Genomic DNA, 25,723 nt, shown 5'->3' on the forward strand with positions numbered 1-25,723 from the left:
ATGTCTTTACATGTATGAGACATATATAACTGAAAGAAAGTGGCATGATCTGTTCCACCACAACTTCCCTGAATAGTCCTAGAGTGTAATGTGATAGGCTGCCACAGATCACCTTTACTCTGGGGTTCTGGTGAGGTGGTGGTAGCTAGCCAAATGGGTTAGGCCAACAGCTGTCACACAGTGTGGGATCAGACTAAGTCCCCCACTCTCAATGGTACTGCCACCCAAATTCAGCAGTCTCGTTGGTACAAGGAGAGTCCCACAACAGTACTGTTTCAGCGGGCCAAGGCTCGTCCCTGTATCCAACCTGCGGTGCATCGCAGTCAGACGGACTTTTTAATTTGACCCAATCTAGCTCGGCCAGATAGTCCCTGTTGGGGACATTTCAATTTATTCTTTGAAAATTCATAACTCAATTTCTACTTATTGTATTTTTGTTGTTTGGTTTTATTTTGTTCATTAAATTAAGCTCTATTGTTCTAATCATCTTTTTTTGTGTGGTGTTTTCACTGTCTTACGGTTTGAAGTGCTGCACAAATACTTTACACATTACCTCTTAAATTAAGCTTGACTGCTCTGTGCCAAGCTACAAGGGGGTGAGTACAGGTTAATTTAGGGTGTGTGGTGACATAGCCTGACTAGGATTGTGGTTCCTGCTTGGACAAGGTGCATACCTCTGCCAACCAGAACCCAGTTTCTAACAACCTCTGTCTCCTGTGTTCTGCTATTCATTCCTGGACACAAACCAGAAAAGTGAAATAAAAGAGGCTACCAATCATTGGTGACATTCTTTATGTGTATTCTTCTAATTTATCAATCTATTGTTTTAATTCTAGTAGTCTTAACTGATTCTTAAGGTTACCAACCAGTGAATTACCATTTGCAGAGAAGATTTGAAAGCAAAAGATTAAATGAAAACTGCCTCTTTTTTACACAGATTCACAAGCCATTAAGCACTATGGGCCTGATTCTAACTTTGGAGGACGGTGTTAAACCGTCCCAAAAGTGGCGGATATACCACCTACAGTATTACGATTTCCATAGGATATAATGGACTCGTAATACGGTAGGTGGTATATCCGCCACTTTTGGGACGGTTTAACACCGTCCTCCAAAGTTAGAATCAGGCCCTATATCTTCATGGGTGTTTATGTGTCCTTGGAGCAGCACTGACCACTGCGGCCTGCACTGTATTAATATGTGACATTATCTTCTGACATACCAAGCTTTACTTTTCTCAACAACGCTAGTGAATCAGCAGCTCAAAGTGTAGCATGTCCTGCCTATACTCCATGGAGGCACATACAGTGAACAGCTGCTGTCAGGAGATTACCGCTCCTCCCTTTCATTAATAGTGTAACAGAACTTACACAAATGAGCCAGTAGGCCTCAAGCCTAGTGACACAGATAAAATCGTCTAGTCACAACTACTAATCACAAAACATGGTACACTGCTACCACCATTTTATATGCTAAACCTATAAGAAGGACAGTAGTCCAGTGTCAGATGCTTGGTGCATCCCTTAAGGTCCAGTAATTCACTCATGTCTAGGGACAGACCAAACATCATGAAAACCAAAAAAGGTGCTCATACTACATCTACATGTTGCCTTTTCAGCGAGTCTTCTAAATGGAAATGGAAAATCTCGTTCTATGCAGATGTTTGCTCTAATAGGTGCCCTTGAGAATGTTTATATTGTTCTCTTTTTATAATTGATGTTATGTTATGAGTTTATAAGCGCGCAAATAACGAAAAGGTGTCCTGGCCATGGCCCGGGGAGAAACTATAAGTTCAGCATCAATCAAACCCTACGTAATACGCAAAATCAATCAGCTCAATCCTAAAATTGCTACTTGGAAGAAACAATAAAAAACGTATGACCAAATTCCAAAGCCTTCCAAAATGAAAGAGAATAATGGTTTTCCACAGAGTAATGGGTGAAGTGTTTCATAAACTCACCGCAGCCAACTCCGAAAAAGCCCTTTCTCCTAGGGACTGTAAGAAGAGCAGCATCCATAGAGGGAAGAGACCTATTTGGACTGTACATTTTAACGTTTTCCTCACATATATCGGGCCTTTATTATGAATAGCACAGTGTACAATACAGAGAGATCAGAAGATAATCCACGTAGCCACTGGAAGTCAGTGTAGCGTACACAGTGCAGGAGAACGGCAATATGCCAGGGCATGCCAAGAGCTAGCTTGGCCGCCATATTTAGAATACACTGTAATTTATTCAACACAGCCCGAGGGAAGCTCAAGAAAAGAGAATTGCAAAAGACAATACGGATAGGAATAGTTGCCTGAATCACTAGCCATCGAGCTGCTGATGGCAGTAGTGGCACACTTTTCCTGAGAATCCTCGAGAAAGAAACAGGAAGAAGCCAAACGATTTGCCTGCTTCATCGTGTCAAGTTCAGATCCACAAGGGCACTAAAACATTGAGGGAAAAGGTCTATCCAACCTAAACGGAGCCACCTAAAAAACCTCCGTATTGTCAATATTAAACTTCATAATACTGCAACTGAGGCAATAAAATACCGCTGATATACACTGACAAAATATGCCCAGGGGAGCTGCTTCTATCTTGTCCAGGGCAATAATAATTGACGTTCATCCATGTAATTCATACATGTGACACCAAAAGACCTAATTAACGTCACCACTGGGGGTGTATTTGTGTTAAACAGGATGAGGCAAAGAGCAGACATAACTACGTAGTTGCGTTTTATTGTGAAATAATTTTAGTCCGTGTATAGTTAGACAAAGAGCAGTATTTTAACTCTTGATTCTGCCGTGTGACCCACGTGTTATCCTCCTAGGGTACTAAGAGGGTGTCCTATGTAGATGTATCAAGAATAAAACATGGTTTAATATTGTAACTACAAGACCGAATGCATAAAACATTATAGGAGCACCATAACAAATCTGAGGTGCTCAGAAAAAACAGAGAAGAGAACATTGTAAACTAAAAACTTGTCTCCACTGGCCCCCAAATGTCAACAGCTGCTATTTTCACCCTTTATCATTGTATCCCCTTTCTGAACATTTGACATTATTCATGATATATTACTGGATTTAATGTGCGGAACCTTTTCTCCACTGCAGGTGCCTCTGGTAATTTTCAAGCGAGAGAAGGAAGTGGCACGGAAGCTGGAATTTGATGGATTGTACATTACAGAACAGCCTTCAGAAGACGATATTAAAGGGCAGTGGGATAGACTCGTCATCAACACACAGTAAGATATCTTTCTTCCTTTTGAACAGAACAGGCCGTCACACAGGTTATTGTGTAACCCCTTCGTAGAGCTAATTCCCCGCTTGGGTATTTTGTTTACAGTTATGGTCATGGGTGCCACAAAAGAAGGGCAACAGTGGAGGGAGGGCAATGGGGGAGTGGCATCATAAGTGCAAGATGCAGGTTTCATATCACTAGGACCCTGTCGGATGACCAGGGACCAAGTGGTCACTTCCTGTGGGAGGGGCTGGAGGAAGGAAGAGGAGGTCGCAAAAGGTGAAATAGGGGACATGAAGATACGATGTTGTGAGGAGCAGACACACTATACTGATGGTTTATAAATAATGATATTCCACATTACCCTGTGTGTGGCTCCTTCATCCGCTTCACCACACAATCGGGGGCTAGGTCTGTCTTCTTGAACACACTACGGTCTCTCAGCCTATTCTGCAAAATACATCAAAGGACAGTCATAGGTCTCAATTAGGCTCGGTACCCTCACAAATCTACCATGTGATGTCATCTGTAGCTTTTGTCTCACCAGTAAGTGACACCCCATGCTGAACCTGCCTTCAAAGGTGGCACAGTGTTTACTCTTTTCCGACTCTATGAGTGCATCCTATGGTAATGGAGTGAGAGCAGCCAGCCAGCCAGAGATGACACATATTTGCACTAGTTTAGAGCTTCAAGACCTTGGGCCTGCCTCATGAAACAAAGGCCGTCATTTACAAAAATCTGACGCATCAGCTGTGATGCATCCGATTTCTTGCGCTGCATAACGATTCCCTAACAACACCATGTATGCGCAGTATTTACTATACAGAGCTCCATGGTGCACATTTCCAAAGATGCATCAGAAATTTTGACACATTGGTGGAGCTAAACTGATGCATTGCTGGACTAGCATTAAAAAAATACGCTACTCCAGCAATCCGAGCAAGGCTCCCATAGACAAAAGCCCTGTGTCAGTTTAACGCCTGCTCTGAGCTCACGTTAACATTTTGACACAGTGAAGTCACAGAATGACGCAATGAAATGTTGTAAATTTCACTGCGTCAGTTTAGCATTTTGTTATATCCAGGAATGCCTACCTTGCATACATTATACCTGCCACAGGTATAATGTGATGCAAGGCTTTACAAACTGAGGCATTGAGCCCAATGCACCAGTTTGTAAATATGGAGCGGTGTAAATCACTGCTTAGCCTCCACCTCTGTGTCTAAAAAAATGACGCAATGGTGGCGTAAAGGCCTTCTAAATGAGGCCCATAGTTTCAGACAGGATGGCACACTGAGGCTAACCCAGACCTTTCCTCCGTTGGCCCCTGCTTTTTTGCTGCCCCCAGCCTGTGCTACATATGTCCCAGGCCACCTGGTCTAGTCTGGCATCTAAGCCAGCAGTGTACTCCAGCCCCTGCACTGGATGTGTGGGGGAGAGGAACATAACAGGAAATATGATACTATGTCAGAGGAGATGAAGCACAGTGAGCAAGAAAACAAGAGTGTATCTGAGTATAACTTTAAAAGCTTGCACTTCTGCTACTCATGATGCCCCATTTCATTGTCTATGAAAGCTATTAGTGTGTCTTTTGTTTGTGATGGAAGTTTGCAATGCATCTGCTCAGGCTGTGTATGTTCTGTGTGTGTGTGATGAAGCATGTTTAAAGAATACACATTCACCTATTACTTCACAAAAACATCCTTGCAAAAGATTCAAAAGGGACCCCACATACATTTCGAGACCTGGACCCCACAGAAGCATCTGGCACGTCTGATTAGGCTATGGATATAGGCTTATTTTGTGGGATGTAACTAGACAAAGTCTGCTTCACCGGTTCTTTGGCAACAAATGCAAACAAACCATAACTGGATATGTACGAAGTGTAAATGGTCACTGCAGTCAGGCGCATGCATAAATATCTTTATTAATTTAACTGGTGAAATAGCTCTAAGACTGTTACGGTCTCTATCCTATCACCCTGGATATTGTCTCCTCAAGACCAGACATTTGTGCCCCATAAAAAATCATGAGATCAGTCCTAAAAAGTGATTCTACAGCTTTCATGATGTAAATATATTATTTGACTTTAATTGGGGATTATAATGGGCGACTATGTAGTCTTCTGCTGGGGAATTATTCAATCAGACGTGTGTGCCAAGAACATTACTAGTGGGACATAATTATTTCCACATTGATTTGCGATCTCACCTGAAAATATTTGTGTTTCTCGGAAGAGATTTCCCCATGACCTTCTCAGGGTGGACTGATAAGCCACCTCTGACACCCCCTGGTTCCAATACTTTTGTTAGATCTATTTTTAGTGTTAGATTCAGAATCGCTTTCCCTATATGATATTTGTGCCCCTTTTATAATCTCCAATGAGTTGGGTACTTTGTAGTTTAATCCACATCACACATTGTATTTGAAAGGAAATGCCTCTTTTTGTATAGTCACCCCACCTTTTTAGACTGATGCTGCTGAATTTTTGACTGTGGGACTGCACTGAGGCTGCTAACTAGACATCAGTTCTAGTGCCCGACTGTAAAACAAGTGTTTTTATATTAGCTATACCTAATTGGCATAAGCTTACTTACCTGTAAGTCCCTAGTATATGGTATCTAGGGTATGTAGGTTAGAGAGTCACCCCTAGGATTGTAGCACAGGTTGTGCCACCATAGCAGACTGGAATAACAGTTTCAAGTTGCTAGCCTGACCTTGCAATTTAAACCAATGGCAAAGCCAAACCTTCCCCTGTAGCATGTGTAAGCCATCTGTATGGGGGACTTGTTCACCCCATTGGCAAGTACAGGTTTTCAAGCTGACCCCTCCTATGTGTTAACTCCTGAATGATGCAACTAAAGTTGATAATCCAAGGTTTCAAACAGTTTGTTACATTAAACCAGACTTGATTCTCAAGTGGAAATTAATGTAAAAGTACCAGTGTGCAACGTTTACAAATTTGCCACTTAGTTGCCTTTACTGTTTAGGCAGACTAGCTGACATCCAGGAAGGAGAGGGGAAGCCTTTTGTCAGACCGATTTGTCAGGGGTGTGTAGCCCCCTTTGGTAGCCAGACCTCTGGTTTAGGCTAGGGATCTCTGGATAATGATATATGGGTTCTGCCATTTTGGGAGTGGGTATAATGGTGCATCGTGGCCACCAAGATGTCACACTTCCCAGGAAAAGGTCTTCAAGAAGGAGGGAACCTGTAGTCCATTCGCTACCCACCACATCCTACCCTGAGGGCATTTTCTGAGCATAAATAGGGCACCCCTGGAACCCAGAATGCAAATATCAACTGAAGGAGCAAGGAAGGACTGTCCTGCTGCACTGTGGAACCAGCAAAGAGAGGCGGTTCCGGTGTGGACTGCACCTGCTGAACCTGGTGGCTGGCAAAAGAGAGGGACTGAAGAAGTCAAATCAAAGAGACCTCAAGGGTTAGTTGGCTGACCTCTTGTTCACAGCACAAGGCTAAAACAGCTGAGAAGTAATATGGGGCAAGTTGGTAGCCCATAACCTGCTGCTGCTAACCAGTGCCATGCTGCCCCAGAGACTGCCCCAGAGACTGGGACCTAATGCTCAAAGTTGCACCTAAGTTTGCTGAACCCAGGAGAGTGGTTGAAGTACAGCTTGGTCGCCCAAAAGCAGAGTTATTACCAAGGCAAGGATTTGGCTGTGACTGTGATACCTGGTGACTGGTACCCCATGGGAGAGTGGACATCTACCAGCACCAAGTGGACTTCACAGGGCGTTGACTGTGTGACCAGGACTGCCTTACCCCCTTTGTAGTCTGAGGAGTAGCCGTAGGAAGACCCCTGTCAACCGCATTGCATCCCATCATCCTTGAGCATCTTCAGCATCCTTCATCCCTTGAATCAAGATCACATCCAAAAATATCCAAGGCAAAGACATAAAAGGGGTCATTATGACATTGGTGGTAAGTCCCGCTTACCGCCATGCTGACTGCCGCTAACATACCGCGTCCGCGGTAGTATACCACTACGCGTTTTATGACTCACACATAGAAATTCGCCACTATACAGACACACATGTCCGCCACACCAAAGGTCAGTGATAAACTGGTGGTAGCAAAACCCACACCGTTACACCAACAGAAATATGCCCACAGCATTATGACCCACGAATCACTGCGGCGGACATTCAACCACGGTAAACCATTGACAGTACATACCACCGCGCTCAAAATACACACACACACTAACAAAACAACACCACATTGGTCTATTTGAATAACACACACCTGGCACACATACATACACCACACCCACACCACTATAAAACACACACCCACATTGCCCACAACAATTTACCACAACAAACAATTTACAACAGAGAGAGAGAGACACACCAGGAGCACCCACAGAACCAGAGCCACAGAACACCATCTCCCATACACCATCCATGCACCTCACAGCACACACCCCAACACATCACCCCACACACACTCACACACACCACACACACTACACCCATGGCACCACAAAGACACCCCAGATTCTCTGAGCAGGAGCTAAGGGTCATGGTGGAGGAAATCATCCGGGTAGAGCCACAGCTATTCGGATCACACGTGCAGCAGACATCCATTGGAAGGAAGATGGAGCTATGGCCGAGAGTGGTGGACAGGGACAGCGCTGTGGGACAGCACCCAAGAACCAGGGATGACATCAGGAAGAGGTGGAATGACCTACGGGGGAAGGTACATTCTGTGGTTGCAAGACACCAGATAGCAGTACAGAGGACTGGCGGTGGACCCCTACCTCCTCCCCAACAACTAACAACATGGGAGGAGCAAGTCTTGGCAATCACGCATTCTGACGGCCTAGCAGGAGTAGCCGGAGGACTGGACCCTGGTAAGTCAAATCGTTGCTACTATCACCCCCCTACCTGCATCACATATCCCTAACCTCACCCTCACTCTCACTCCCATCACTCCACCACCTCCCACACACCCCACCATCACAACCCACCCTCCCACAACCAAGCCCTGCATGCAACACCAATGCATGGACATCCATCACAGACCTGCATGGACACCCATCACCACAGCATGCACAGTAGTGACAATCACTTAGCTAACCAAATTACAACTTACACAAGCCAAAGCTGCCTTGGGAGTAACAACCATAGAGGGAAACACACCCATGCACCATATGTCTCACGCAGAAACAATAACACTGCATTTACATACCCACAGGACCTCCACACAAAGTCACCGGAGAGGAGGTGCCAGAAACATCCAGTCCACCCCCAGAAGAGGCCCACAGTGATGACAGCAGCTCTGCACGCCTGGATATGGATGACCAACCTGGCCCATCTGGGATCTCTGGACAGTCGGTTACCCAGCCACAGTCCCATACCACCACAGAGCCTCCCCCCTCAGGAAACACCAGCACAGCACCCACCCAGCAGGCCCATCCCACTGTCTCCAGGACACGTCAATCAGCAGTGTGTCCACCACTACAGGGACCCCAGGCAACCCCACAAACACAGGACGATCAGGGAACTGGCGTCAGTGGCAGTGGTCACACGGTTCAGGGGACAGAGGCATAGGACAACAGGGAAGCTGGGAGGACTGCTGTGCGACAGGGAAAAGGACAGGCCAAGGGAACCGACCCTCCACGAGGCACTTGCAGGGGTCCTGGGAGCATACCACCATTCCCAGGAGACTATGGGCCTGATAATGGCCAAGTTGCAGGAGTCCCAGCGGCTGCAGGAGGGACAGTATCTGGGGATCAGGGAGGACCTGAAGGACATTCACACCACCCTGGTCACCATTGCGGGAGTGCTGGCAGACATGGCCAAAACCATGAGGATGGCAGTGGCACACCAATGGGCCCCTGACACTAGCCACCGATGAACAGCCCTCCACCTCTGCCAACGCTAGTGGACAGGAGGCCCCACCACAGGAACAACAGGCCACCAGCACCCCACCCCCTGCAGAAGGAGAACCACCCTCCAAACAGTCCCTGCGATCCAGGCAGAAGCCAGAGAACACTGGCAAGACCCCGCGAGGAAATAAGACTCTCCTGATTGTCACCCTTCTGCCCCACCCTGTCACCCTGTCCACCTTGAACTGCCATTGCTCCACTTCCTATGCCCCCTTGGACAATGCACCTGTGATACCAATAGACTGTACCCTATCCTGGACTCTACTCCACCATCACCCAAGCCCATTGCACATCCCCATTTACTTCTCAGCACTGAAATAAACACCCTTGGAAAAAACACATATGGAGTATGCCAAATGATTTAAGGATGTAGTTGTTTAACAATCTGTAGACATTGTAAATAGACAGTACAGTGATGTAAACATAGTTATGACCTGTAATGTGCTGCAGTCAATACACCAGGAGCCATTGGAGGGCACAATATCTGCAAATAGACATGTTAAAGGGTACAAGAAGTGGGCTGTGTAGTGGGAACAAGCCAGCCAGAAAATATTCACTTCACAAAACAGCAATGGAAGGTGAGGTTACAGTGTCTTACCTGTGTGTCACTGGAAGTACTGTTGTATTATAGTTGTTTTGTTGTCCACATCCTCTTCCTCTGCCTCCTCTTCGTCACTGTCCGCAGGCTCCACCTCTGCCACATGACCATCTCCAGCCTCATCCTCCTGCAGAAAAGGCACCTGACGTCTCAAGGCCAAGTTGTGCAACATGCAACATGCAACGGTGATCTGGCAGACCTTCTTGGGTGGGTAGCACAGTGATCCACCTGTCAGATGGAGGCACCTGAACCTGGCCACCAGGAGGCCAAAGGTGCGCTCAATGATCCTCCTTGTTCGCCTATGTGCCTCATTGTAAAGTTCCTCTGCCCTTGTCCTGGCATTCCTCACTGGGGTCAGTAGCCATGAGAGGTTGGGGTAACCAGAGTCAGCTGCAAATACCGAGGGATACCAGTTAGTCAGATACTCACCCTTAGGGCCAACTCCACACCCATATCCCAACATCCCCTGGGCGGGGACCATGGGCTCATCTATTAGCTACAACCTGTGCCTCTGGAGTTGAGCCATCACATATGGGATGCTGCTATTCCTCAGGATATAGGCATCATGCACAGACCCAGGATACTTTGCATTGCCATGGGAGATGTACTGGTCCACCAGGCACACTATCTGCACATTCATAGAGTGAAAGCTCTTTTGATTTCTGAACACCAGTTCATTTCTCTGGAGGGGGCAAAGGCAATATGTGTACCATCAATAGCACCAATGATGTTAGGGATATGTCCCAGTGCATAGAAGTCAGCCTTCACTGTGGCCAAATCCTCCACCTGGGGGAATAATAATGTAGCTGCACATGTGTTTCATCAGGGCAGACAACACTCTGGTCAGCACGTTTGAGAACGTAGGCTATGACATCCCTGCTGCCATCGCCACTGTCACTTAGAAGGAGCCACTTGCCAGGAAATGGAGCACTGATAGGACTTGCACAAGAGGGGGGATCCCAGTGGGGTGACAGATAGCTGAGATCAGGTCTGGCTCCAATTGGGCACACAGCTCTGGGACTGTGGCCCTATCAAGTCTGTAGGTGAGGATAATGTGAGGATAATGTGAGGACAATGTCCTCCATTGTTGCCAGTTCCACCAGGGGTCTGTACACGGGGATATGTCTCCATCTCTTATTCATCTGCAGCGGTTGAACTCTAGGGTGAAAACAGGTGAGCAGATGGTCATATTCAAACATATCCTCAGAGTAAAATGCCTTGCATGTTGTGACAGTATCTGTATGTGAACGTGTAGTTCCGTAAATGTGCCTATGTGTGCTTTGATGCAGTTAGGTGCCATGGTCTATTCCCCCCTGAAATGGCGGCCGCCTGACCTGTGTGGAGGGACAAGTGGAAATGAGGTATTTCCGCTGACGTGCGCTGTTTCGGGATGCGGTCGATGACCGCCGTGCAACACCTCATTGGTTATCATTGGGCCCTATGGGTTCAGGTAGCCAAAGGTGATGTACGCCGGCGGTTATGGTACGCACCGCCTCAGACGTGACCGCCATTTTCTATCTGTTCACTCACTTGCTACCTGACCTTCAACAGGAGAGGACCTACACTGCAAGTGCTGCTGTGACCTGTGTCTGAAAGCGACCATGGCTCGAGTGTCTGGGGAAAGAGTCCCTGTCTTCACTTCGGAGGAGTTGGAGAGACTGGTGGATGGGGTCCTACCCCAGTACAGTTTAATTTATGGTCCGCCAGACCAACAGTTGAGTACACTGTGAGCACGATGTATGGGGCATGAATGCATAGAGTGCTGTGTGTGTAAGCCTCTAGTAAGGGTGGGGGGGTAGCTGATGGGTCCTGCGAAGAGTGCTGTATGTCTGGTGGTCAACTGTGGGCATAAGGGGTTGGGAGGAATATGGTGGACCATGAGTGTAACAGGCCGGACGGTATGACTAATACCTTTTTCTATGTATCTTTTTATGCAGGTCAGCCATCAGAAAAAGGGTATTTGGCATGCCATCGCCAAGGACGTGCGGACCCTGGGGTCTTTGACAGGTGGAGCACCCACTGTCACAAACGGTGGGAGGATCTGCGCCACTGGGCAAGGAAGATGGCGGAGCCCCAGCTGGGCTTGGCCTCCCAATGAGGAAGGACTGTCCATCGTACCCTGCCCCCCCCCCGATGTTCCGCATCCTGGTGGTGGCCTATCCAGAGTTGGATGGGAGCTTGAAGGCATCACAGCAGCCACAAGGGGGTGAGTACAATTTCAGATTCAGAAAATTGCGCGTGTTGAGTTGTTATCTGGGTGGGGGATGAGGGTCAGTGGGTGCCCCTAGGCCAGGACAGACATGGCAGGGTAGGTTCCATGATGGGCAGGGTCTGATGCACTCCAACCCCAAATATGCTAGTGGGCATCTCCTGCTGGGCAGGGTCCTGTGGTTTTCAACTGTGCTGCTATTGGCATTAGGCATTGTACTTCATGGCCTGGGGACTAGCATTGTAACTGGCAGTGCATGGCCTATTGCATAGGGCTGTTCCCTGTGTTTTGTGTATGCCAACGGTGGTGTTGTTGCTGGCATTGACCAAGTGTATCCCCTTTCTCCCCCCCCTTTTTGTTTTGTCACCTTGTCCTTGTGTGCATTAGCATCATCTGGCGGAGGAGCAGAGGCACCGGCGACAGAGGGAGCTGCATCCCTCATGGCCCATGAGGCCGAATCCACCGACGGTGAGGGCACCAGTGGGACGGAGGGCGAGAGGAGCACCACAGTGGAGACTAGAGGGGACAGTTCTGACAGCGACACCTCCTCCGATGGAAGCTCCCTGGTGGTGGCGGAAAACTCAGTGGCCACCCCATTTACAGGTACAGCCGCCACCCCCATACCAGCACTGCCCTCCCAGCAGCCCCTCAGCGTGTTTCCAGTGGCCGCTCACCCAGGAGGGTGGGCATCTCCTTCGCCCCAGGCACCTCGGGCCCTGCCCCAGTTAGCCCTGCTGCCCTCAGTGAGGAGTCTATTGACCTCCTGCGATCCATCTCTGTTGGTCAGTCAACCATAGTGAATGCCATCCAGGGTCTGGCAGGGCATTTGCAACAAACAAATGCATTCCTGGAGGGCATTCACTCTTGCGTGACGGCCCAACAGAGATCATTCCAGGCCCTGGCCAACTCCCTGATGGCAGCCATTGTCACTGTCTCTAGCCTCCCCCCTCCAACTTCCTCTACCCGTCCCATTCCCTTCAACCTCAGCCTATCCCAAGCACACCTTCAGACCAACATGCACCCAAATCAACACACAGAAGTGGCTCAGGCAAACACAAGCACCACACTTCATCCCACAGGCACTCTCACAAGCACCATCCAGATGTAGACACACCAACATCCACTGCCTCCACTGTGTCCCCCTCCTCCTTCTCATCCACCTCCCTCCCAGAAGCGTCTCCACTCACACATTGCATGCACTACATCCTCATCCACAACCCCCATCACCATCATGCCTATCACTACACGCCCCTCACTGGCAGTCACCACCCCCACATCCATGCACACGTCCCCTGTGTCCTCTCCCACTGTGTCTGTGCCACCTTTTCCCAAGGTACACAAACACAAGCACTCAGATGCTCAACTGCCATCCATCTCACGACAGCATCCAGCCCATGCACCTGCACTCAAACTCAGCAGACAGACACCTCCTACCACCACTCCCTCTTCCTCCACTCCCAAACCTTCACCCTCTTCTGCCCCAGTGTCCCTAAAAAGCTTTTCCTCTCCACCCTTGACCTTTTCCCAGCCCCTCCCCTCCCCGTCCTTCACTTCGGGCCAGGGTGGTCAGGACCCAGGCTAGCACCTCAGCCTCCCAGTCCACGGCCACTGTTGTTTCTGCAGCCACTGCAGTTGTGAGATGCACTGTAAAGACACCAGTCCACACATCCAGTGTGCCTGCACTAGCTGCCACAGGCAAAAAGGGAGCACTAGCTGGCAAACGCAAGGAGGCACCACCAGCTGGCAGAAGCAAGGAGGCACCACCAGCTGGCAAGGACAGGAACGAGAAGGAAACAGCAGCTGCCTAGGACAATGAGAAAGGAACAGATGCTGCAGGCAGGATGGATATGGAGCCTGGTACTGGAGCAGCATCTGGGCACACACCAGCCATGGCACTTCAGCCGTCCAAGGCTGCGGGGGAAGGGCTGGAGCCTCCCCTCACCACAGGCAGCACAGCCGCCAGCACTGCCACCAGCACCACTGCCATCACCACTGCTAGCAGCAGCAGCCCCAGTGGGCAGCTGTCCAAGGCTGCGGGTGAGAGGCTGGAGCCTCCCCCCACCACAGGCTACCCAGCAACCAGCACCGCCACCAGCACCGCCACCACCACCACTGCCACCACCACTGCCAGCAGCAGCAGCCCCAGTTGGCAGCCGTCTGAGGCTGCGGGGGAAGGGCTGGAGCCTCCCCCCACCACAGGCAGCACCACTGCCAGTCCTGCCACTGCCACCACTGAGCAGCCGTGACCGCCGGCGGGCAGTGTGTAGTCGTGTCTCCATGTGCTGTAGTGCGTCCTGGTCCCTGCACAACTGTAGGTGTGACACCCAGGTGAGAGACTGTGACCTTGCACCCTCCAAGATCTGCATCACAGGACACAAAGCCCCTTCCAGAACCAGTGGAAGAAGGCCTCCACTCACCCCCTCCTTGCCAGGATGAAGCACACTGGGCACAAAGCCCCCTCCATGACCAGTGGAAGAAGGTATCCACTCACCCCATCCTTGCCAGAATGAAGAACACTGGGCACAAAGCCCCCTCCAGAACCAGTGGGCAAACAGCCCACTTGAGAGACTGTGGCTTTGTACTCCCCAGGACCAAGCAGTGGGCAAACCACCCACTTGAGAGACTGTGGCTTTGCATTCCCTAGGACCAAGCAGTGGGCAAACCACCGACTTGAGAGACTGTGGCTTTGTACTCCCCAGGACCAAGCAGTGGGCATGTAGACCCCTCCAGGAGCAGTGGCGTTATACCATCTTTCGGCTGAGGTGCCCCCCTTCTCCTTCCCCCTAAGGTGCCTGTGTATTTTTGACCTGATGCCCCAGCAGTGTTCTCTCCGTATTGAGGCAGGATTCAAGTGGGGCCTTGGCCTATGGGATATGGCCCTGTGGGCAACGGACATTTTGGACTGGGCAGTGTCCCTCCATTTGTATATACTGTAGATACTGTTTTGTGCTTTGAGGACGTATTTCTCACAATTTATATTATTACACTGACTTTACTCACTTCCTTTTGTCCTTGCGTTATTCCTGAGGGTTACGGGGTGGATATGTAATGTTGTTGTATCTGTTTGTGTGTATGTTGTTGGGGGTGGGAGTGGGGGTGTTGCGTGTGTGTGTGTGTGTCACTCTCTTTTTCCTCCCCCCTCCCTTGTGTGTTAGGTGCGGTACTCACTGTGGTCGTCTTCGCCATTGTTCGTGTTCCTGGTGTGAGAGGAGGTGTGGTTCTTCCTTGAGTGTCCAGAGGTGAGTCGTTTCCCTTCTTAACACTGTTTCCAGCATGCTTTTGATGGCGTTGGTACCTCCCTGGAAAAGCTGGCGGATTGGCTTGTTGTAATAGGGTGGGCGGTACATTGTCTTCCAACCGGCTGTTGGCGGTTACCGCCACGGTGCTTGGTGTTACCGCCGTGGAAGTCGGAGTGTTAAAGTTGCTGTCTGTGTTGGCAGTTTCCGCCGTCGTCATAATTCCATTTTTTTTACTGCCGGCCTGTTGGCGGTATTACTGCTGCTTTATCACCGACCGCCAGGGTTTTAATGAGGGCCAAAGTGTCTGGAACTGCCTGGAGACTGCTTCATCTGTCGAGGTAACTGTTTCTGATTACCTTACAGGTCCCCCTTACTGGCTCCCTACTGGAGTTGGTCACACAAAGTGACTCTAAGTGACCACCACACAACCAGCCCACTTTTTTCGTGGAAAAGGTTTCTAAGTGTCAAGTTCATTGAATTTGCCACTGCATGTTTTGTTGAGTGAAATGCTTTAATTTACTATGCCATGTGAAGTCTTCATCTGCGAAAGTCTTCATCTGTGAAACCCTCCGGTGGATCTTTCTGGTTGTGGTGGCTAAAAATACATAAAATACAGTCTAGTTTTATAAATCGGTGTCAGATTTCTTGAGTGTCTTGTCAACTTCTTCTTCGATTCCTTTGGTGCTGTTTAAGTGTTTTACACTTGTTGTATAGACCTTCCTGCTGCGAGGTTTGACAAATGAAACCTACTGGTCCTAAATGGGTTTGTAAGTGAATTACACGGTGAGGTCGCACTATCACACCATAAAATACACACCAGTTCTTCACAGTATTGCTACTTCAAATCAAATAAATTGGTGGTGACCACTATACCTTCTTCAATCCCAAATGAATTTGCTGGTTTTTATGAGTTATGGCTGTTTCCCTTGACTGCATCTCCCTAGCACAATAGTTCAGTCTGAAATATAATGCCTCCTTCCCAGCACAAATTTCAAAATGCATAAAACATACTCTTATAACAGGCCAAGTGCAAGCATTTCTGTAAGTAAAGAAAAGAGTGTTTATGGCTGGGTTAAATAGAAAACCTAGATTTCAGTCAATTTGTAAAGTATAGTTGACAACAGAAAAAAACAAGGGTTCAAAATCGATAATAACATTGTGTTTGGTAGGTTGGTTTCTGAGATATCATATGTGTGTGTTCAACAGAATGGTTGTTGATATTACACTCAAGTGAGTGTACCGTTATGTTTCTCCATTTTATTAATGGTTTCTAACAGGAAAGACATATATACATAAGATGTAAAGGATTTGTGACTGAAATTGCTGATCATACCATACTTGAGAAAACATGCAAACTAACTGAATGTTCAGCATGATGGCACGGCTATACATTATAAATAGGGTTGTGGTGTCTGGATTGATTGGAACTCTTACTTTACTCCATCATTCACCACCTCTCTCATATACACTGCATCACCTAGTATCCCTTCCTGAAGTTGAGATTTCATTGAAAGATTCTTCAAGATGTTACCTATTTTGCATAGCTTTTGATCATAAATGTAAAATTGAAAGTTACTAAATTTCTAACATTGTAATATTCTGTAAAAATGTATAAATAGCTAAATTGTTCTTTTTCAAAAGTTAGTTAAAAGGTCTAAAACATATACAGGTTTTTATTTAAATACAAAGCTTGGTATGAATATTTTAAAAATGGTTTGTGCAAATAGGTTTTTCAAATGTTTTTAGTAGTCGCTAGGGGCCAGATCTATGACCGTTTTTAGCTGTCGTAAAAGGAAATGTATGAATGTGTCACAGACACATTTAGCGATTCCCAATGGGGTCATAATTGACCTGCCTCATCAATATTCATGAGGCCAGTTAACAATGGGACTGGGAATGGGCAATAACACGGGATGGCGGCCTGCTGTGGACAGTAGATCACCAAGTATGTGTTTTCTGTTAAATAAAGCATCTTTTTTTTAAATGCAGCCCCTTACCCTTAAAGGAAAACGGGACGCATTTCAAAAAGAAAAATGAAATGTTTCTGTTTCATTTTTTAACGGTAGGCTGTGGTCCATGGGACCACAGTCTGCTCTTAAAAAGTATTTTCGCTACCGTTCACAAAAGGGAAGGGGTCCTCTGGGGACCCATTACCATTTTTGTCTGCCTTAACACCTACTTGAAGTAGGAGGTAAACTGCGATTGTTTTGCAACCGCATTCTGGGCGCAAAAGAATTGTGCATCTCCTTGCTACTCGCTGCTAGGAAGGGTTGCCCTTGACACGCCCCTTCCTAATAGTGACTTGCAAACCCTATTTTGCGAGTCAGTAATAGGTTAGCAACTTGCAAAATAGGGTTTGTACATGCCAGAGGCCGTTTTAGCGGTCACAAAAGGGGCCTAATCTCCATTTGTGACTGCTAAAAATGGTCGGACATCTAGCCCCATATAATTTAGAGCATTGTAGTTATAGTATTGCAAAAAGGTAGGCTGTGATTCAAAAGTTTGTCTTTCCAAGATAATGAGTCCCAAAATATTTCAGACAATTATAACATGTTGCAACTCGTGGAACCCATTGTTTAGTATTTCTGACAAAGTTTGCAAAGTGATGTACAGTGATTCAGAGGTGAAAAAACTCTACAAATGTTTGATATTTGAACTTATTGCATAAAACTAACACATTTATATTTGCTGTAATTTGGTGTCATTTATAAACATAACGTGCTGGAGCTAGTTTTGTAAACAATTGGAACTGGATGAAATCCATTTGCAATTTGTTTTCAGAATTTCAAAAACATTACAGACTAACTAAGAACATGTTTTATTATTATTCAAAACATGGGTTTGGTTTCTGCTGTTATTTGAACATTTAAAATATATTGAAAGTGCTTATTACATGTCAAATGAAAGTGTGTATTTAATTTATGAAGGAAAACATTTTTTGAAATATTTTTGGACAATTCCTGAAGTGACGCAAATTTGAAACCTGAAGACCATGTGGCAGTAGTTTTTACCCATATAAAGGCATCTATCATTACCTGAAATCTTTCTTTGCTATTGAACTGTTTATAGCACTTACGCAACTTGTGCTCAGGCACGCTTTCCTAGGATTGTCCTTATTTAAATTTCACTATATATACATTAGCACATATTTGATTTATTCATTTACAAATATGCTCAATATAATTTACATTAACACATTTTAGGAACTACCATACGTATGCAGGTTTTTAGGAAGTTTCAATAAAATCTTTATTAAATTAAACAGTGCATATTGATTCTATAAAATTTAAATGGCAACATCATAGAGAACATTGTCAACAGATACATTTAGTTTGCATGCAACATTGACACTCCTGTGGTTTCCAAAAAGCAATTTTATCATAATCAAAGACCTAACTCTTTAGCCCAATCTTGAAAACTGAAGAATATTCTCTTGTATGGATATTGAACTTGTCATTTCAAGGCCAATATGTTCACCAGGATACAAAAAATCATTATTGCAACACATGAATTCTGCCTTTTGTAAAAATGCTTTTTACTGTGCTTAGGGACATGAGATGCAACTGAAGTGTTGATGGATCTTTTTACCTTAAAAACAATTCTTTTCATCCAAAGAATTACTAACATCCTGAGGTTCCCTTACCTTAAGAACACTTTTACTACCTCATTAAGAAAAAACAACTTTTTATAGACCTTTAAATCACTTCTACATTTTATATTGAAAGGACTTCAAGCATATCACCAGTCTGTTGTTACATGGCAAATGCTATTCAATTTAGAGATGCTGTTGCACTGTAACTTCAGACAGATTTGCCTGTATTGTTTTATAACTTTTAACAGCTATTCTCTGGTGGGAATTCTTCATTTTCCTGGAGGTAGCCATGATACTGTTTGAGCAAGACAATGTTCTAGCTTTTCAGTGACTCTTTCAAATAGCCAATGGAAGAACATGACAGGTGCCAAATCCATTTTAGAGATCTGTACTGAACGCTATAAATATGAAGGACAAAATCAAGGATAGTTAAACTCTGTAAACACTTCTCTTTATCGAAAGGAAGAGTTATAACTTTGACTTTTATATTATCTCAACTAAGAAAACCTTTGTCTACATTTCAAACTATTTCAAAACCATACTCTGACATTTAGGGCTTAATTTACAAGGGCATTGCGCCACCAGAACGTCACCTTTTCCGACATTCCAGTGGCACCATGTCCTGCTCCATATTTACAAAGTGGCGTTAAGCCACGTTTTGTGGCTGAATGCCACCTTGTCAATACAGACCCTTTACTTGCGTCACTTTGCATGAAAGGGGCGTGCAATAGGTGTTACAGAGGGCATTCCACCGCAACACCCTTTGCATTTTGACACTGCCTCAGATTTTAAAGTAATCGTATACCTGAGGCAGCGCCAAAAACAAAGTGGTGCAACGAGGATAAATACTTTTAGTTCTCCTTTTTTTTTTATGTGTGCTACAGAATGTAAGGTGTCCCTTCCTGCACATAAACAATCATTAAATAATGATGATGTGCTACTTCTATGTGTATTGCAGTGTGCAGCACATGTTGAAGTAACAAATTGCCATTATTGTTTGTTTTTGTGCAGGAAGGTACACCTTCCTGCACATAAACAATCATTCGCTGCAACGCAGGCACACTTGCACTATGGTGCCTGCGTTGGTGCTAGGCAGCTCATTTTAGCACCAGCACTAGGAAAAACACAGCAGTGTGGCGTTTTGTAGTAAATGCGACACCTCCCTGCATTTCTGAAATATTGAAGCGCTGTGCTGCCAAATGTGGCCCAGTGTTGCGCTGCGCCACTTCTTTGTAATTGAGGTCCCAGGTACATTGCAATATTCCTCCCTGATAGCACAACAGCATTCATTGAAATGCACCATTGTCTAAATAAATTACTTGCTCTGAATCCCTTTGGAGAGACACTTTCATTTTCCCTTTAATCTTTCATGGCTGGTGAGGTGGGAGTACAAAAACTGCATGTAGTTTCTCCCCGACCATAGGTATGCTCCTTTGAGTTCTTTATGGTTTGGGGTGTGATAGGAGGAGAAGCAAGATGGTGGCCAGCTGAAGCAGCCTTAGCCCAGCTCTCCATCTAGTGGTCTGGGGCCTGAGCATGCTGGATCTTAGAGATGCTGAGGTGCCACCCGCCTGGAGTGTTACACCAAGAAGACACCTAGCCTGCCACTTGCCTGAGGCCTCCAGTTCCCGCTTGTTCTAGCCTCATCCAGTGACACCGCCGCTGGGTTTTGTGGCCCAAGTTTTTTAACTTATTGTTCTTCCTGCCAACAGAAGCCCTACCCACCCCAGGACCTACTTAGTGCATGCTGCACCGCAACTGTATCCGTTGGCACCTGGACACTGAGCCTGCCACTTGCCTGTGGCCTCTAGTTCCTGCTTGATGCAGCCTGATCTAGTGACACCACCACTGTCTGGGCTCTCTCGCCCAGGTTTTCCCACTCACCGTTCTTCCTGCCAACAAAAGCCCTGTGCACCCCAGGATCTATTTAATGCAGGCCACAGCACAACTGTGCCTCTGGTGCACCAAAGGTGCACTTAAGGCAAGCCCTACTGGGCCCATCTGTTCCTGGACCATGCCTGGTACCACAACCGCTCGCTGAGCTGTACACCCTCAACCCCAGGCGCGGCAACAAACACTGCCACCATGCTGACCCACTCTACACAGTAGGACCTTTCACCTGCACCCATTGCCACTTCACCTGCCACAGCACACACACCAGCCAACTGACCAGCCCCCTCCATGAACACACCACATACACCAGCTGAACAAAAACACCAACTGACATGTGCCCTTCTTATCACACGCTCACTATGCAAACACACCACCAAGATTTGGGACCTCATGTCCACTCTCGCACCTGATGTCCTCTTCCTCACTGAGACCTGGTTCAACCCCACATCTGTGCCCGACATCACCGCAGCAGTAAATGAGGGATACAAGATCACCCACCATGACCACATCAACAAGCCTGATGGAGGGATTGCCATTATACACAAGGAATCCATCCAATGCACCACTACAAATGATGAAATTACTCCAGCCATGAATATCTCAAATTATGAATCCAAGCAGGCAGCAAACTCATCATTAGGGGCACCCTCCTCCAGGACCACTTACAACCTTTTGCAAGCTCATCATCTAACTCCGTCGCCTCCTCGCCATAGACTCCAACAACTACATTTTCCTTTGTGACCTCAACTTCCTTCTTAACAACCACAATGACATGAACACTACCAATCTCCTCAACAGCATGAACAGCTTTGGACTCACTCAATTCAACCAGGACCCCACGCACACCTCAGGCCACACGCTACACCCTACACCCCATCTTCCCCTCCAGTGACTGCCTCAGTTACAGCCACACCAAAGAACTCAACTGGACTGACCACGCCATTGTCCATTTCAACACTGCCAGCTCATAGACCTCTGCCCCCATTCTGCAAAACGCACTCTACCACAGCTGGAGCAAAATCTCAAAGGACACATGGATCAATGCCCTCAGTGCCACTCACCCCATTTCCTCCAACAACCTAGACCAGAATGTCAGAAACTTCAACAATTAGCTAACCAACTGCACTGACAAGGTCACTCCTATTGGCAGCGGCACACACAAAAGGTCCACCAGGTAGTCTAGCGGGTACATTGAAGATGTCAGAACAACCAACCAACACTGTAAACAGCTGGAAAGGAGATGGTGCACCAGCAAGGATACACAATCAATAATGCCTTCAAGACAGCCCTCAATCTCTACCTCAGACAGTTGACAGAATCGAAGAAAAAGGCCTTGGTCTCAAGCATCGAATTAAGCTCTGTTAGAAATGTGGGTCTCTAGTTGGCAGTGGTTTGCACCCTGTCCAAGCAGGGACCCTCACTCTAGTCTGGGTTAGGGAGTCACACCTAAGACAACACCTGCTCACCCCTTTGGTAGCTTGGCATGAGCAATCAGGCTTATTTCAGAGACGATGTGCTAAGTATTTGTACACCTGCACGCAGTAACACAGTGAAAACACCAAATTAGTACTCCACACTAGTTTAAAAAAAAAAAACATTATTTATCTGAGGAAAACAAGACCAAAACAACAAAAATCTAACATATACAAGCAAAGGTAATACATTTACAAAGGCTAAATCCTAATAAAGCGATTCGAAACACAATAGCTCCAACTGGGGCTATCACAACGTCATTGACGGAGTCGTTCTCAACAGTCCCACGCAACTTACAAGGGATTGCAGCACTGGTCATGGAGTTGCACGGACCCCAGGTACAGAACCTTTGAAAATGATGAAACAAAGTTGCATGGAGTCAGGGTGGTGAGGTGTTGGAGCCGGTGCAGCATCAGTTCCTTACTGCTACCGGGGAGGTGAGGCATCAGTTCCTTACTGCGAGGCAGGGGAGGTGAGGTGTTGGTTCCTTATGATCCGGCGGGGTCAATGAATCCGGGGGTTCAAGACGCAGTGGAGCGACCTCTCGGGTTCACAGTCACACCACAGGCCACAGGCACTTAGTGGAGTCAGGTGCCACAGATGTCGGTGGCACAGCACTCAGGACTCACAATGTTGTAGAGAGGCGCTGCAGCGGCTTCCGACCAGCTGCGTTGGGACCAGCTGTATTGGGTCTGTGGCATCAGTCGTGGTCGTTTCACTTCAGCTGTGACCACGGCTTCGGATGCAGGCAGCAGCGTGGAGTCAGGCAGTGGCACCAGTTCTGGAGTTGTCCAGAGTTGAGGTGCCTGGTTCGTCTTGTTTTTAGGCCAGCTTTCACTCCCAAGGGCCCAGGAACTGGAATGCGCACCACCGGGCGAGTTAAGGTCCTCAGCACAAGAACCCAGAGACTGGTAGATGAAGCCTTTGCTGCCCCTGAGGCTTTGTAACAGGAGGCAAGCTAAGTCCAAGCCCTTGGAGAAACTTCACAAGCAGGATACATAGCAAAATCCAGTCTTTGTCCTCGCCAAAACAGAACCAGCAACTGCAGGCCAACCCAACAAAGCACACACACACAAAGGGGCAGTACTCCTCCTCACAGCTCTGCAGCTCTTCTCCTTGGCAGCGGTTCTTCTTGATCTGGAAGTGTTCTGAAGTTGTGGGGTCAGCAGTCCAATACTTGTACTCATTTCTGCCTTTGAAGCATTCAAACTTCAGAGAAACGTCTTTGTAGTGCACAAGACCCTGCTTCCCTCTGTCCCGGCCCCAGACACACTCCAGGGAGTTGGAGACTGCTTTGTGTAAGTTCAGGCACAGCCCTGTTCAGGTGCAAGTGTCAGCTGCTCCCTCCACTCTAGCCCAGGAAGATCCATCAGGACATGCAGGACACACCTCAGCTGCCTTTGTGTGACTTTCAAGAGTGAATTCAACAGCCCAATTGTCAGTCTGGTCCAGACGTGTATTTAGCAGCCAGGCAGAGGCACAGAATGGTTAAGCAAGATAATGCCCTCTTTCTAAAAATGTCATTTTCAAACTTACAATCTAAAAACTAGCTCTACCAAAAGATGTATTTTTGAATTGTGAGTTCAGAGACCCAGGACTCCATATCTCTATCTGATCCCAATGGGAAATTACACCAAGAGGGTATTTTAAGGCAATCCCCATGTTATCCTATGGGAGATACAGGCCTTGCAATAGTGAAAAACATATTTTACCAGTATTTCACTATCAGGACACGTAAAACACAGTAGTACATGTCCTACCTTTTAAATACACTGCACCCTGCCCTTGGGGCTGCCTTTGGCCTACCTTTTTGGTGACTTACATGTAGTAAAAATGAAGGTTTGGGCCTGGCAATGGGTGCACTTGCTAGGTCGAACTGGCAGTTCCAAACCGCAAACACAGACACTGCAATGGCAGGCCTGAGGTTTACAGGGCTACTCATGTGGGTGGCACAATCAGTGCTGCAGGCCCTCTAGTAGCATTTGATTAACAGGCCCTGGGCACACCTAGTGCACTTTACTAGAGACTTACTAGTAAATCAAATATGCCAATAATGGATAAACCAATCACAAATACAATTTAGACAGAGAGCATATGCACTGTGAAGTCTCTAGATAAAAGCAATTTCCTTCTATCCCATCATGTAATTTCTTAGAGCCAATTCCTGGCTGTGAATTTTGTCTGTTTTCTCTAGATCTGTCTCCCAGATCAAAGTCCACCTTGTTGCTTTGTTATCACTTAGGAAAAAAGATAGAATACAACCACTTTTCTGGGTGCCTTTGTGCCATTAGTTAGGAAAATACTCAAACCTTATGCTCAAACCATGTACAGTACTCTTTACTGGATTCCATTGTGGCCTTATTTATAAAATACTCCAGAATATTTCTTGAGAACTTCAACATATGGCTAGAAAAGATGGATGTTACACAAGCGCAGCATTACCCAACAAGCCTTGTTGATACTGGTTCCGTCCAACCTATCCGAGAATCCATTTACATGAAATGTTACAACTTGGATGACATTGTTAATAGGTTCCCGTCTATTAAAAACAACAATATTTTACCCTCAGTATGGTTAGATCACTGTTATTTTCTACCATTTCGCGCTTTCTGCACCCAAAACTGGAAACTCAAAACAACATTCAATATTGCCTTAGAAGCGTGGGATCCACTCTGTTATGTGACCAAGTGTGTGCGCTCATCAGATCTGCAGACTCTAGGACAAAACGCTCATGCACGAGTCTTTTGTCTTTTACTTTTATCGATCATTTATTTCTTTTGATCTCCTCTGGAGGTCTTTCATTTTAGAAGTATCACCACACATTCCTCTGAGATTTAATCACACTCTGCTCCATGATACTCCATAAATAAAAAATACAGCAATGTTGTCAGCGGCCGGGTCGAAACCCAATGCAAAATAAATGTAATGCCCCAAGATAGTATTGTTGAGAAAGCACAAAAATGAAATAGTTCCATCTTAATTTTTAACACATCTGCTCTAATTGGTCAGGATAACAAACAACAGTTTTCCTTTTATTCCTCCCGACCGTAATATTATTCTTGTTTCCGTGTTTCTGTTGTTTCTCTTCTTTGATGCCTGATTATATTTTGACTCAAACCTGCAGATCAAACTGCAGAACTAGTTCTTGCCTGGCTTGCTAAATATTTTATCTCCACCATTAGCATGCTGTTGAACATGTCTGCTATAGGAGAGTGTCTCGCAGAAACAGTAAAAAAAAACTAGTGTAGTGATTGCACTATTAAAATAAAAAGATTTGTTTGGACGCTATGGACCGTGTCCGTTTTTTCGCTCACCACCTGATTACCAGTTCTCGCTAAAATTCTAGAGAACATTGTGGATTGTGTGCTGCAAGCGTTTTTGGTTCAAAAAGTCCCGCCTTTCGCATTTCCGTTCTGTGTTTAGACCCATTCAGGGGACTGAAACAACCATTGTGTCAGCCAATACTTTAATAATGCATGAAAAAAGGATAAGTTGTTTGTTACTTATAGAGGATCTTTTCACAGCTTTCAATACCATACTATTGTTTTCAGGTAGGCCGTTCACAGTAGTGT

At 46.4% G+C, this 25,723-nt stretch overlaps 1 protein-coding gene across 1 annotated transcript in view; it reads left to right on the top strand.

The window, feature by feature from the left end:
* RYR2 (ryanodine receptor 2) overlaps positions 1-25,723 on the top strand; it is a 2,714,825-nt gene that overhangs the window by 2,460,248 nt on the left and 228,854 nt on the right. The window contains exon 93 of the mRNA XM_069234403.1: positions 3,110-3,240. Coding sequence (XP_069090504.1) covers positions 3,110-3,240 — 131 coding nt within the window. The remainder of the gene's footprint in view (positions 1-3,109; positions 3,241-25,723) is intronic.

Source organism: Pleurodeles waltl, chromosome 5 (assembly GCF_031143425.1).
Source record: "Pleurodeles waltl isolate 20211129_DDA chromosome 5, aPleWal1.hap1.20221129, whole genome shotgun sequence".
NCBI classification, from domain to species: domain Eukaryota; kingdom Metazoa; phylum Chordata; class Amphibia; order Caudata; family Salamandridae; genus Pleurodeles; species Pleurodeles waltl.